The sequence below is a fragment of the Scardinius erythrophthalmus genome, assembly GCF_964197995.2.
Source record: "Scardinius erythrophthalmus genome assembly, chromosome: 17".
NCBI lineage: Eukaryota > Metazoa > Chordata > Actinopteri > Cypriniformes > Leuciscidae > Scardinius > Scardinius erythrophthalmus.
Genome location: NC_138237.1, coordinates 7,727,203 through 7,742,580, shown reverse-complemented (window position 1 = coordinate 7,742,580; position 15,378 = coordinate 7,727,203). Strand labels below are relative to the sequence as shown.

Genomic DNA, 15,378 nt, shown 5'->3' with positions numbered 1-15,378 from the left:
ACATGATGCCATAAGATGCGACCCTAAAGTGCTAAAGCACACCAGTTTTTTTCTCGTCACGTTGTCCATTACAGTTTGGTAAAAGTGTCTTCCGTGTCTTCTTTCAGCAGATGTTTGTTTGTGAGTAACAGGAATTCCTGGCACTGTTTTGAGACAGTTCTCAGCTGATAAAAATACCTTCATAAGTACACACATACAACGAGCGCATTTAGCCCGGCAGCACACACCATTTTTTGGGATGTTTGGGAAGTTCTGTGGCAAAACATCAAAAGCTTCTTCTTTTATTTATCTCAGTGATAAAACTGATTTAAAAAAAAAGTGTGAACGCATAGAGAACCAGTGTGTTCTTCACACTAGTTCGGTTCGCTTGGTTTGCAGACAAAAAAAAAAAAAAAACACACATTTAGTCCTGGTCCACTTAGCCTTCACATTGGCATTTTTAACACCGAACCAAAAGATACAGAATCTAAAGGCACAGGGATATGTTCCCAACCTGATTGGTCGGCTTTTATGACGTGTATTACGCAACGGAACTTACCGGACATCCAAAACAATGCCGTGTGCTGGGATAAATGCACTTGTTGTATGTGCGTAGCTACATGTGATGGTATTTTAACCAGATGGGAACTCATGAAGAGCTTATAAAATGTGTAAAGGAGTCAAAACAGTGTCAGGAATCCCTCCGTCACACACACAAACGAAGATCCGCTGCGAGGAGACGTGGTTCTGACGTCTGTACTGAACTGGGATGGGTAACATCACGACTATGATGAGAAAAATTAGGTTCTTTTTGATGTCTTTGGTCCGTGTTGCGTTCATATTTCAGTGTAGCCACACCAGAGTTCTTGAGACTCATCTTTTCAGCAGTCTCAGTCCGGTTGTTCGGCGCCAGGGTTCGGATGGCAGCGTTCACACTTATACAAATGAACCGAACTAACTGAGCAATCGCACCAGGGCTTGTTTTAATCCAACCAAACATGCCAAGTGTGAACAAACCCTAAGAGTAAAATGTAATTTTTTTTGTCAAGACCAAAAGAAACAAGAGAACCGAATGGTCTCAAACCGGTTCCACGGAGGGCCTAGTGTATGCAGGTTTTCTCTTTTATCTTGAACCAAATTGATTGAGTAGGTCACTAATTGGTTAAGATCTCCCCTCACCTGGTAGTCTAGGTCTTAATTGGGCACTAATTGAAGGGAAAGACCAAAAACCTGCATACACTAGGCCCTCCGTGGAACCGGTTTGAGAACTCATGAAATGGTAACACACACACCTCTGCTTTCTCCTCTAAGACTTTACTTTTCTCTTCAAACGAGCTTTCCTAAAAATCTACTGCAAAAATACACAAATTAATACACCTCTTTCATATCCAACTGCTAAAACACAATATAATTTTGGAGCTTCGAAGAGAGCAGCCTGGTCATTCTTCTTGCTAACTCATTTTGCATCCCATAAAAAGAAATAACACTAGAGTAAACAATGACATAATTTAAATTTTTGGGTGAATTATTCCTTGAATGCATTGAACGTTTAATTTCAGCTCATTTAAGTCTCATGTTTTTCCTCACACACATCAGTATTGCATATCTTTTGTCTGATCTGCTCGCTCCAAAACATGCAGCGACTCTGAAGTGCTTGATCAATCTGAATAAACAAATTAACATTCATGAATCTAAACTCATTTAGGACTGAAAAAAAAAATAGCCTTTTAGACTGAATAAACAGGCAGACTCTTTTTCTCTTCGTCGTACGGCAGGAAACACAAATCAAGCTAACACAACACGCCAAACCAACACAAAAACACAGCCGGTCAAACACAGACAAATAAAGCTGACCAGTGAGAGAAACACAAATAAAACAGGCCAATCAGAGAAGCGTAAATACAGATTCGGCAGTGACACAGTGCGCCTCAGTCTGTGAGCCCAAAATAACTGCCCGTCCCAGAGCTAGAAATGAGTCCACCCAAAAGAGACCGACAAATAGACACACGCGTGCAGTGTGGAGGTTCACAACGGGCCACTATGACTCCACAGAGAGGAAATGGAAGATGAGAAGCGGCTATAGGCTTCAACATGTCAGGACATCCCATACGAAAGAAACGTCACAAATGAGATCTCTTTAATGTCTCAATTCTTTCTCCTTGTGAATAATGGAGCACAAACTCAACTCAGATTTGCTTAGATTCCAACGTCTACAATCAAAAGTCAATATGAACTCAAACATGTATCACAGCCACATTATATATAGAAATATATTATATATTGTAGCTCAACACTCTTACTTTATGAAAATAATTGTCTCATTTTTGTCTATTTACACTACAGTTTAAAGTTTAGGGTTGGTATAAGATCTTCTGCTCACCAAGGCTGCATTTATTTGATGAAAAAAATCTGTAAACACAGTAATGTTGTGAAATATTATTACCATTCAGTTTTCTCCATTTTAATATATTTAATGTAAGCATTTATTCCTGTGATCAAAGCTGAATTTTCAGCATCATTACTCCAGTCTTCAGTGTCACATGATCCTTCAGAAATCATTCTAATATGATGATTTGCTGCTTAAGAAACATTTCTGATTATTATCAATGTTGAAAACAGTTTAATATTTTTGTGGAAACTTTGATACTTTTTTCCAGATTATTTGATGAACAGAAAGTTCAAAAGAACAGCGCTCATTTAAAATCATTAAAATCGATTCATTTGTAACATAAATGTCTTTACTGTCACTTCTGTACAATATATTATTTATATATACACATCTGAGACGTATTAAACATACGCCATCAAGTCTCATCTGTTTGGCCTACTATTTGGTTTGTTATTTTGAAGTTTAAACAACTTAGTGTGTGTAGTGAAACATGTGCTATCCAAAAACTGTTAAACCGAATCAACGAATGCCCTAATCGAGTCATTATGGTAATGATGATATGAGCGTACACTGAAATGACGCTGTAGCTGTAATCCAAAAGAAATGAGACGTGAACAACGGCAACTATTTTAGTTCTATTACCATAATATCTGTGTGTGGGTGTGTGTGGCACTAGGACTGTAATGTCTTTCAGAAAAGAAGGTGGGTCTTTGCCGTTTTATTTTTGCTCTTGGATTGAGGTTAAACTGCTGTGTATCTGTGTGTGTAGGATCTCATTTTACCTCAGAGGAACAGGGAGGCTATTGATGACCTGCTCTGAAACACTCTCAGAAGTGAAGGTCTATTTAGGCAGAACTATTTGTGTGTGTGTGTGTGTGTGTGTGTGTGTGTGTGTGTGTGTGTGTGTGTGTGTGTGTGTGTGTGTGTGTGTGTGTGTGTGTGTGTGTGTGTGTGTGTGTGTGTGTGTGTGTGTGTGTGTGTGTGTGTGTGTGTGTGTGTGTGTGTGTGTGTGTGTGTTTTCTCCTCTCTATTACAAAAAGAAAATGGCATGAAGCTCTCATAGTGAAAGCACACACACACAGTGAAACTAAAGCAGCTGAAGTTTTAACACACGGATGTCGAAAGAAAAAGGATTTCTATATTCTACAAGAATGCACGAGGACAGAAAAATACAGAAAGCTCCACTGAATCCGCTTTGATCGTAGACATACGGACTCTTTGTAAAGGCTGAGAGTGAAGTTCTTCAGTAAGGCCATTGATTTAAGTCTCTTCCACAAACACGGTTGAGATGGTTTGATCCGTGTGTGTAAACAGGAGTATCCCACCCTTAATTAATGCACAGTCAGGAGGCCACATGCAGACGCACAAATACAGCTTGTATGGGTACGGCGAGCCTCACGGGCCACGGCTGCTGCAGCACTGAAGCTGGATCTTTAGACTTTTCACATTTAGCTCCTAAACTCTGGAATAGTCTTCCTGATATTGTTCAAGGTTCAGACTCGCTGTCCCAGTTTAAAACTAGATTAAAGACGCATCTCTTTAGCCAAGCATTCACATAAAGATTACCTTTTATACTACAGTTAAATCGGATCAAATATTATGAACAGCAGCTATGCTAATTATTTCCCATCTGCTTTTCTGTTATCTCGGGACGCTAGTCCAGAGGTAAATAGTTCGTCAGCTCCAGTTTGTATCCAGCCTCTCATGGAGACTTCAGATGCCCCAACACCCATGAAGAGACGACTCGACGCCTGTGAAGAGACGACTCAACGCTAGCGATGTAATGCCCTAAATTAGGCAATACATGATTAACTAACTTTATTTTTCATTTATGAAATGCACTTTCTGTAAAGCTGCTTTGAAACCATGTGTATTGTGAAAAGCGCTATACAAATAAATTTGAATTGAATTGAATTGAATTGAATTGACTCGGGTCAGTAAGGACTCGCCTAGCAACAACACATTACAGTATAGCAACCACATCGAAATGCTCTCAGAACACCCTGACAAACACCTACAACATCTTAGCATCTGTATCTCTATCTATCTATCTATCTATCTGTATAAATATATCTATCTATGTCTATCTATCTTCTAGATTTCTTTTTTTTTTTACTAGATGCCTTAAAATGATCAAAAGGGAAAATAAAGCATGCATGTTACATAAGATTTAAATAAATATTGTTCTTTTGAACTTTCTATTCATCAAAGAATCCTAAAAAAAAGTCAAATGTTAAGCAGCACAACTATTTTCCACATTGTTAATAATAAAAAATGTTTCTTGAGCATCAAATCAGTGTAAGAATGATTTCTGAAGGATCATGTGGCACTGAAGACTGGAGTAATGATGCTGAAAATACAGCTTTGATCACAGGAATAAATTACATTTTAAAATATATTCACATCATAGAAAACAGTTAAAATTGGGGAGTCATATTTCACAATATTACTGTTTTTGCATCAAACACATGCAGTCTTGGTGAGCAGAAAAAACTTCTTTCAAAATCATATTACAGACCAATAACTTTTGAACGGTAGTGTATGTGTATGTGTATCTTAAGACATTTTCTCCTGCGGTATAGAAGCGCTATGGATGGGCACTTGCCCAGCTGGCATTAAATGGAGCTGCCAGTGTGGAATAATCCGGAATGATCCTGAAGTTATCCACTGGCACTCGGCCAACATTCCCACTGCCTAACAGGGATTACTGCTCAATACCCAGCAATAGGTCGGCACGCACCACAAACACTCACATAGTCCACAAACACTGATGTGAAGAGACATACAAACACCATGCAAGGAGAAACATACACATTCAACATACACTCCAGTCCCAACACCAGATATGATGACGTTCTGAGATCTGAAGATACAGACCCGGCTTATTCGACAATAAATACATTTTATTAGAGCCTTCACTAACACAAAGGTAATGTGGTATTACTGTATGGTTCAAGATTATACTACTATGGTGCTTTTACATAGGTGTATTCATTTTTTGACATGGTTTTGGTTCATGGCAATGATGTGGTATGTAAACATGGAAACCAATCAGTACAATAGTATATGTATGTGTTGTGTGTGTGTATATATATATGTGTGTGTACCATGGTATTACCACCTGATACTATCACAGTAAGGTACACTTGCTGACATAAAAACTGGAAACCCGCAGTTAATTAAGTCACAAATAATCAATTAATGAAGATAAAGGACAGACTACAAGCCCCAATGGCGTCATCTAGCGGCCAGTAGAGGGACGTACAGATTCTCTCCTCACAATCAAATCCGTATTTAGTGAGGGAGAAGGTGTTTATATTGAAAACAAGGAACACACAGTCACTAACAGACGCCAGAGCTAACGAGTTAAAGCTGTGTAGATGTACGAACGAACACACATATTATACAATAAAATAAAATACAGAGCGTTTATACGTTACCTGAACGCCCACCTGTGGAAACTGGCAAGTGACCTCTCAATAGGTAACTAACTTACTTATCAAAACTTCCTGTGTAAAAAAAAAACATAAAAAATTAGTGTAATATATTTGAATAACATGAGGAAACGATTAATAGTCAGTCAATACATTACAATCAGAAACAAGCTAATTTACATGGATTTGATTTACTTGTCAAACATATCGTCCATTGTTGCACTTACTTTACACAGCTGTCGTGGTATCCGTAGTTTCCGCCAAAAGTTAACGGCTACTGAGAGAAAAATATATATTATATTAATTATAATATATTAAATATTACATTATATTATAGTAATTTTTGTAAGGATTAATTTATTTCTCATTCAGATTGCCAGTTGTGCGCAAAACGGTATGCAAATGAGCCTAGGATCATGTTTCCCGCCCCTCGGTCACGTGACGCAAACATTGGCTGCATCATGGCGGCGCCTATACAGAGTCTGCTGAATGAAATCTGTGCATCAGAAGATCCTATCGAGGAGCTCAAGAGCCTCCGCACGGTCCTTTTATCGACGCCCGTGAGCGGTTTGAGGCAGGTGGTGTCTGGAGCACGACTGGAGATCATATTCGGGCTTTTAAACACAAATGACAAGTGAGTGTTGATAGACTGCTGAGTCAACGGGCACAACAAATACTGCAGACTGCACACTGATGCATATATAACTGAACTCTCCTTCAGTGTTTTTTCTTTATTTATTTTTTTAGTATTTTCAAAATTGTACGTTAATACTGAAGGCATCCAAACTACGAAAGAACACGTATGGGATTATGTAGTAAGCAAAACATGTTAAACAACCCAGAATATGTTTTATATTTTAGATTGTCCAAAGTAGCTACCTTTAGCTTTGATGACAGGTTGGCACACACACTCATTACATTCTCTCATCAGATTCACGAGACAGTCACCTGGAATGGTTTTCAGTTCACAGGTGTCTTGACAAGAGTAAATTTGTGACATTTCTTGCCTTCTAATGAGCTTTAGACCATTAGTTGTCTTGTGCAGAGGAAGGGTGGGTACAGAGTCAAGATAACTATTAGTGCTACTACAACTGCTGCACAAATCCATACTATGGCAAGAAACACTCTGTTAAGTAAAGAGAAAAGGTATTTCTTTAAGAAATGAAGGTCAGTCATTCCAAAAAATCTCAAAAACTTTGAATGTATCCCCAAGTGCAGTCACCAAAACCATCAACCGCTGTGATGAAACTGGCTCTCATGAGGACCGTCCCAGGAAAGGGCGACCAAGAGCTACTTCTGCTGCAGAGGATAAGTTAATTCATTTATTAGAAGGGTTATGTAGGAGCTAATTGTCCAAGAAGGAGAGTGATGGACTGCTGCATCAGATGGCCTGGCAATCACCCGATCTGAATCCACCTTAGATGGTGTGAAGAATCGAAAATATAAAACATATTTTCAGTTATTAAACACATTTTTGTTGACTACATAATTCCATATTTGTTCTGTCCTAATTTCAATGTCTTCAGTATTAATATACAATGTTGAAAACAATAAAAATAAAGGAAAATAATTGAATAAGACTGTGCATCAAAACTTTTGACTAGTACTGTATATATATATATACATATACACACATATATACACACATATATATATATATATATATATATATATATATATATATATCACATTAAGTAATAGATCATGCAAACAACATATATTGTAAATAATTTAGATTTCAGCTGAAATAAACTTGAAAAAATATTTTTAAATGCCACAAAACTTAGAGCATAGAACATTTACGCTAGATCTGCTTTTGTTGAAATAAAACTTACCTATAATCCATATATTACACAAACATTAAACCATTTTTTGCATAAAATCATCAAGCCTAACAATATGATAATCATTTTTGAAAAATTAAAAATCACAATATGAAAAAAAAATTGTAGCCGTGTATTCTCAAAAATTGTAGTTGAGAATAATTTTATACCTTGAAAAACAGGATTGTCTTGCTTTTTTGAAATAAGAGTTTGATATGTTACGAGGCTGTACATTTGGATCATAAATTTCCTTTTTTATGTATATGAATTATGTTCAGGAGTATTCTTTTAAAAATGAACCTGCAAAAAGGGAAAGGGTGGAAAATGTGATGTAAAACTAAATTCGGACTGTTTTGGGTGCAGAGAGCAGATCGAGGTGTGTGTGGAAATCCTGAGTCGTGTTCTGCAGGCTCTAGAACCCGTCCAGCTGGTTCAGAACTACAAGACGGCGCTCCAGAGTGGACTGAACCACCCGGATGACTCGGTCAAAGTGCTCACCCTCACACAGGTCAGTGGTGCAGGTGCAATGAAGTTTTTCACCATGAATTTCACTGTTAAAGACAATTGTTTTAAACCTTAGTTGAAGTAATGCGAGCTAATGGCTTTGACAGAAGCAAATAGCATTGATTAACAACCTTGTAGCTCACAGTGCGGCTGTCTTTAAAGGTTTATAAGGTGGAGATTTCTTTGCAGAATTATGGGTAATGACGTTTTTCACCAGGAATTCTGCTGTTAAACACGATTATTTAAAAAATAAGTAAAAAAATGCAGGCTGATGTCTTCAACAAAGGCATAAACCATTGATTAAAAACTTAATAGCTTACAGTCTGTTAGTTATTATTCAGAATCAATTCCCCTATGGAGTAAATGAATGGGATTTTTACTGTTGCACTCCAAATATGGGTTGATCTTTCATGTCATTCATCCATGCGTTGTGTGTCTGTGTCCACAGATCGGCCGTGTGGCTGGTCACGCTGACGGAGTGACCCAGATGCTGAACAGCGTGGAAATCCTGTGTGATGTGATTCAGTGCATCAGCATTGAACGTATCGCAGTGGCCAAAGAGGTACAGAGACCCACGCTGCAACGCAATATCACAACAGGCAAAAAGAAAACCGTCAAAACACAATTTTTCCTGCATGAATTATATTGAAGCGGGTTTTTGTTCTTTTATATGTGTTTTTTTGTCAGGCGATAGCTGCTCTTAGTAAACTCAGCAACACGAAGGCGGGGCTTGATGCTTTGTTCCGCTCTGATTTGCTGAACAAGCTCAAGGATGTGATGCACACCAGTGACATCATCAGATACAGAGTTTATGAGGTGCGTGATAATCGACGTATGAAAGGAGTGAACTTTATGAGAGATTGGAGCTTAATCGTGTGCGTTCTGCTGTGTGTGCGTGTGTGTGTGTCCAGTTGATCGTGGAAGTGTCCACGGTGTCTCCAGTCTCTCTGGGTTACTGCGCCAACAGCAGTTTACTCTCACAGCTGCTGGAAGAACTGACCGGAGATGATATTTTGGTCAGGTAATGATCTCACACACACACACACATACAATGTACTATGAAACATTTATGCCTGCAGAGATAAACTTTCTCTCTTCTCTTTCCAGAGCAACTGCTATAGAGATGGTGACCAATCTGGCTCGTAGTCAACATGGCCGTCAGTATCTGGCACAGCAAGGCATCATGGATAAAATCTCCAACATGATCATCGCAGCAGAATCCGATGCCCTCTCAAGCCTTTACCTTCCAGGTGTGTGTGTGTGTGTGTGTGTGTGTGTGTGTGTGTGTGTGAGAGAGATATCTATCTATCTATAAATCCTTATACAGTAATCATTTCTAATGTCATGGAAAATTTTAAATATAAATGTTATAAATGCTAAAAATGTGAATATTTTTGTGAAATATATTAAATCCTTATATTATATTGGAAATGTAATGTAAATTGTCTATATTTAAAATGCTGAAAATGTAAGAATAATAATAATATTTACATTTTCAGCATTTGAAATATTTATATTCAACAGTTTACATAACATTTTCAATAATATAAATATTTAAAATATATAATTAATAATAATAATTACATTTTTGCTATTTGAATATAAACAATTTATATTCAACAATTTTTAAATATTTAAAATAAATAATAACAATAAGAAAACATAAGAAAAATAAAAATATTTACATGTATTATTGTTGTTGTTGTTATAGGTCTGGTGAAGTTCTTCGGCAGTCTGGCGATCATGGATAGCCCTCAGCAGGTCTGCGAGAAGTACCCAGTATTCCTCGAGGTGGTCTTCTCCATGGCGATGAACCTTGACCCCACACTGACCCCTGTTGCCTTGGACACGCTCGGAGTCCTCGGCGGGACCGTGGAGGGTAAACAGGTCCTGCATAAAACAGGTAACCGTGTTAGTGAACGCATCCTCAGAATAGGCCATTCAAAGTGAGTCATGGTTCTGTTTCAGATCTGCTTTTAATAGCTGTGTCCCAATTCAGAGGCTGCATCCTTACTAGGACACGGCCTTCAAAGGGCGCGAAGTTCGCACCGAGTGTTCAGACTTGTGACAGCTGCCGTTGATGAGCGCCAGTAATGTTTGTACTGGACTTTTTTTTTTAAGTTACATCCAGCTGTCTGAAAACAAAACAGGGTTCACAACCTGTCTAATGTTCACCTAGGTCCATTTATGTACATAATAAAGAGTAAAAACTATATAAAATCGCAATAAGAAAGTAAGATATGTCAATATCTGATCCGCTTTAACGTTTTTTGGTTACATTTGTAGCATTAGATATTCAAGTAAGTTGAAACTCAATACTTACACTGTAATGTAAGTGTAATCCAGAAATTTCTCTCTAAAAAAATCCTGTCGTCACCGATGCGCAATGAATTCTGGGGTAGGCGAGGCTGCGAAGGATCTATCTGTTTTATCCTTCATTGCCCGGGAACCAAAGGAAGCATTTTGAGACCGCGTTTGAAGGAGCCTTTGAATTGGGAATGCCTTCATCGCACCGCTGAGACACAATCAGCCTTTCGAAGGATGCAGCTAATAACATACAAATGACTCTTATGAGCTGGTTCTTTTATTGATTCATTCAAATAGACTCTTTATAGATGCAAACTTTCTATATTCTTTCATGGGAGTTTATAACTGGAGTTTATAATTGAAAATTTTTATTTATTTTTTTAAGGATGACACCCAAGCATCTGAAACCCTGACTAGACCATCGAAAAGATTATCATTTTTTTATCATTTTTATATATCATTTTTATATGAGAAATGCAATTTCAAGTTTACTAGCAGTTTTTGGTTGTTGATTATTTATCTGTTAAACTAATAGAAAATTGAACGGTAAAGTTTGGGCCCTGTTATTAATTATTTAAAATTATTTTTAAAAGATTCTCTGTATAATTTACAGTGTTATCTAAGAGAGAATTACTTTCATATGTAAGCAAAAGGGACATAAACTGAGTCAGAACTAAATTGAGCTTTTGTAAGTCGCTTTGGATAAAAGTGTCTGCAAAATGCATACATTTAAATGAATCAAATCAAAAGCTTGCGAATCAGAATCTTACTGAATTGAATCTGTAAATCTGCATTGATAAACATTCTGACTAGTAACCGTGATGCTTGACTTTGTTTCTGAAATATTTGTAACTCCGCAGGTGAGAAGTTCACATCGGTGTTGAAGAGAATCAGTAAAGTGGCCTTCGAGGGAGCCACTGAACTCCGAGTCCGATGTTTGGAGGCTCTGGCGCAGCTGATCACGTTACCTGTAAGTGTGTGTGCGGGGGTGTTTCCTCATAGGAGCAGGATTTGTTTTCAGATGTTCCTGTGAAGCTGAAATATTTGTGGTTTGTGTAGGTGGAGCAGCAGACGGATGACCTGTTACTGTTGACCGAGTCGTGGTTTAACTGTCTGAGCTCTCAGCCGATGGCGATGATACGGAACATAAGCACACAACCCTTCCCAGAGCTCCACTGCAGCGCGCTACGAATCTTCACTGTGAGTTGTGTTACAAAGAGGCCCTATACACAATGTACTAAACTACGTAGTGTGCACATTTAAAGTGCACTTTTTATTTTTTGAAAAATGTCATTGTGAACACACAACTTGCACTATTAATGCTACAAAATTGTATAGAATAGTGCATAAATAGGCTAATTGGGACGATGTTAGAGTATGTTCTGCACAGACCAATCAGCAACGGACTTTGACATTTTTTCTGATTTGAGACACCACCGACTTACAAACAGGGATGATCCTTAAAATGTCTTAAATTCAGTTTGATCAAATTTAAGGCCATAAAAAGTCTTAAATATCTCAAACGGTATAATAAAGTCTTAAAGCTAGGTTAGGCAATTTCGTAGAGGCTAGCAATAGCAAGCTAGCTTTAAAAGCATAAGATCCCGACCTCCCTTCAGAGCGTCTCTAAAGCCACACATGAACACACACAGCAGAGTCTGCAAAGCGTCACGAGAGACGGTGTAAAATTACCTCATGTCTCAAAGCACATAACATTACAATAATAATGAATGCAAACAACTTAGAGAGCTCTGACCTGTACCACCTGACTGCTGCAGAATCATTTCGGAATTGATAATGTTGACATAGAAACGCTTAAATCCGAGTCTGAGGACGTAACAGCTCCTTCACGGGTTGCTTATGATCTACTGTAAAAGTCAGTGTGAATTGGAAGCTGTGATAGTCTTTTCTTCCCTATTGTGATGAATATCTCAGTGAAATGGCTTCTCCAACAACAAATGTAGGGCGGGACTTGATTTTGTACATGGGGAATTGATTGGATGGTTGTGGTTTGCTATTGGTCAATCTCATGTGAGTGACAGGTTGCCCCGCCCTCACACCAGTAAACACATCATCAGAGAAGAAAAGAGATGTAATTGCGAGAGGGAGGGGAAGTTATTTTGATTAAAGATTACACATGACTTTTAAAAATTGTGCACGGATAAATAATTTATAATAAACACTGCAATATTCTATAAATAAGAAGATTTATTTAAATTTAATTTCATGGTGACTTAAAGCAGTACATGAAGTATTGCTTGAAAAGCGCTTCTGTCGCTACATGAAAACGTCTGTGTATTTGACAACTATTGTATCTGATTCACTTCATGTGTGATAAAGCACACACGCTCCGCTCGAGTGTCACTTCAGGAAGCAGAAAGTGTATAACTTCACGTCAAGACCTCAAGACCTCCCCCGACTGCAAGGACCGATCGGTTAATCCAAACGCAGCTGAAGTCGTGTGTGTGGTGATCTCATAAAACGCAGCTTACGTTGTGTTCTGCACTGTTCTGTGTTCAGGCCATTGGCTGTCAGCCGTGGGGTCAGCAGCTGATGATGGACACTCCTGGATTCCTGGAGTGGGTGATGGATCGCTCAGTGGGGAAGGGAAAAGAAGCCAAGGATTGTAAGTTTGAGCTGGTGGGGGCGCTGTTGAGCTCCTCGAGCGCTCAGGAGATCTTTGGAGCGCACAATTACTTAAAGCTAAGAACCTACATGAACGAGGGACCCTATCACATCACTGCCGTGTCTACAGTCACCACAGAGAGAGCCGACTGAGAGACGCACAAATTCATACTTCACTAGGAGATCCAACTTCTTTCTTTTTTTCTAATGTCAGAGGCTTGTTTTTCTCTCGAGAACAGATGAAATGTGACCAAAAGCTCTTTTAGCAGCTTCTTCTGGAGCAGTTTGAGCTACAGCACTTAACGCTCACAGTGGTTCAACTGTTTATACTTCCAGATGTTGAATTTAGTTCGGTTTGTAATTTGTTGTGGCAATAAAAAGTACATTTGAGTGGTTTATTTCTGATATGATTTGATTTATACCATTAAATTGATCAAAAGTGACAGTAAAGACATTTATAATGTTACGAAAGATTCTGTTTCTAATAAATGCTGTTCTTTTCAACTTCGTCAAAGAATCCTGAAAATAAATGATTCATGGTTTCCTCAAAAATATTAAGCAGCATAACTGTTTTCAACATTGATTATAACCAGAAATGTTTCTTGAGCAGCAAATCAGCATATCAGAATGATTTCTGAAGGATCATGTGACACTGAAGACTGGAGTAAATGATGAATCAAAAGTGAAGCAGTGGATTCAGGGTTGAGTTTTACTGGACAAACCGTGTTGCACACACATGCGCTCCTTACTGCCTCACAGAGGTAAATGTACAAAATAATAACATTAAAAATACAAACAAAAACATATTCTTTCACACATCCATAAAAACTCTTTAGAGGCACATTTGGTGACATGTACTGGAAAGTGGCACTCTGGAAGATAAAAGAGAGACTGGAATGTTCCATGTCAAAGGTTTCCAAAGTTTTCCCAGTGATCTGAGAAGAGCTGAGGGTCATGAAAACAAAATCCTGCTATTTTCTTCAACAATCTGAGCAATACACATGATCCGAACGCAGAGTGTATTTGATTGGCCAGTTAAAAGTAAAGGTGTAAATACAGTTACTCCTTCAACACCCCTTCATTCATCTTCTCAAACTGTTCCTGAGACAATACTAAAAAAAAATCAGCTGCCATTAAGATGAAGACTGGTTCTTCCAATTCACTTCAGTGGGAACAAAATATCAAACCATATATCAGTATTACCTGACATACTCTCAAAATCTAGATTCTAGATTTTACCAAAAAGAAAAACCCTCATCATTCGCTCACCCTCATGTTGATCCAAAACTCTGACTTCTGATGAAAATGTTTTGTTTTATACAGGTTTGGAACAACATGAGGGCGAGTAAATAATGACAGGATTGTTGATCTGAGAATGTCATGTAATGAAGTGTCATTACTAATACTGACTTAACCACTGATCGGTTGATTAAATGTCAATACTTTGGATAGATCACACGTTTTATCCTCCCATCTGCTTTGTTCTTGTCCAGCCATTTCCCACAAATGAATATCGTCGTCACACCATTGGCCGTGTTCGTAATTTCGATCCTGCTCAGGAGCCAACCGGGACTGAGTCCGGAGTTATCGTGCTCCACACACACTCGGAGCAAGTCGCCCATGTCCAGCAGTTCCAGAATAAACCGGTTGGTCTGGCCGCGCTCGAACAGGTTCCTGAACTTCTGGCAGAGTTGCCTCCGGCCGGAGTCGCCGTTGGTGCCGAAGATGGTGATGAAGACGTTGGCGTCGGTGCCTGAGCCCTTCTCCTCGCCTGTGATAACAATGGCCTCGTATTTTACAGGTTTGAGGCTTTGGGCCTTGCTGGTGAAGCTCTCGATGAATTTAGTGCACTCGAATGTCTGAAACTCGTCTCGTTTTGAGGAAAGAGGGATGGCGGCGTCACATCGGAAGATATACCTGAGTGGAAAAGGACAGGTTAGGGATAGTAAAGAGCATGCATTTACCAGACAATAACTCAGATCCTAAAGGTTTAAACCATAACACCGCTCTTAAAATCACTCACTTATTGCCTAGCTCCGTCTCTGTGACAACAACCTCCTCCACAAACCAGGAGGCTTCAACTTTGACTTTCTTGCCATCTTTAGGGATGTGTCCCAGACAGATACTAGCGATGTCTCCCAACTCCTTGGAGGAGAACTCAAAGCGGTCTGAAGAGCCTCTGAAATCACACATTACACAGAATGACGCATGTAAACCAATGAAAACATAGCAAATCCATGGGGAACCGCAAGTCCGAGGAGGGGGGGGGGGGGTACTTATTTATTTACTCATTTATTTAATAATTAATCAATTTTAT

At 38.7% G+C, this 15,378-nt stretch overlaps 2 protein-coding genes across 2 annotated transcripts in view; one reads left to right on the top strand and one right to left on the bottom strand.

Annotated features, from left to right (window-relative positions):
- Nucleotides 1-6,180: 6,180 nt before the first annotated feature.
- Nucleotides 6,181-13,624, top strand: psmd5 (proteasome 26S subunit, non-ATPase 5). The gene is made up of 10 exons (XM_081390949.1): nucleotides 6,181-6,436; nucleotides 7,989-8,133; nucleotides 8,578-8,691; nucleotides 8,817-8,945; nucleotides 9,041-9,150; nucleotides 9,237-9,379; nucleotides 9,841-10,032; nucleotides 11,297-11,406; nucleotides 11,496-11,636; nucleotides 12,957-13,624. Exons 1-10 carry the CDS (start codon nucleotides 6,219-6,221, stop codon nucleotides 13,212-13,214), a joined length of 1,560 nt encoding a protein of 519 aa, XP_081247075.1. The 5' UTR covers nucleotides 6,181-6,218; the 3' UTR covers nucleotides 13,215-13,624.
- Nucleotides 13,625-14,497: 873 nt separating this feature from the next.
- loxhd1a (lipoxygenase homology PLAT domains 1a) overlaps nucleotides 14,498-15,378 on the bottom strand; it is a gene marked incomplete at both ends in the record, with an annotated part of 39,244 nt that continues 38,363 nt past the window's right edge. The window contains 2 exons of the mRNA XM_081390490.1: nucleotides 14,498-14,978; nucleotides 15,085-15,240. Of these exons, the coding sequence (XP_081246616.1) occupies nucleotides 14,498-14,978; nucleotides 15,085-15,240 (637 nt within the window). The remainder of the gene's footprint in view (nucleotides 14,979-15,084; nucleotides 15,241-15,378) is intronic.

Excerpts from the sequence above, each read along its gene's own strand:
- psmd5 (XM_081390949.1), top strand. The coding sequence starts at position 6,219 with ATGTTTCCCGCCCCTCGGTCACGTGACGCAAACATTGGCTGCATCATG. Across the intron at positions 6,437-7,988 it reads CTTTTAAACACAAATGACAA|AGAGCAGATCGAGGTGTGTG; the intron begins GTGAGTGTTGAT and ends TTTTGGGTGCAG. Across the intron at positions 8,134-8,577 it reads AAGTGCTCACCCTCACACAG|ATCGGCCGTGTGGCTGGTCA; the intron begins GTCAGTGGTGCA and ends CTGTGTCCACAG.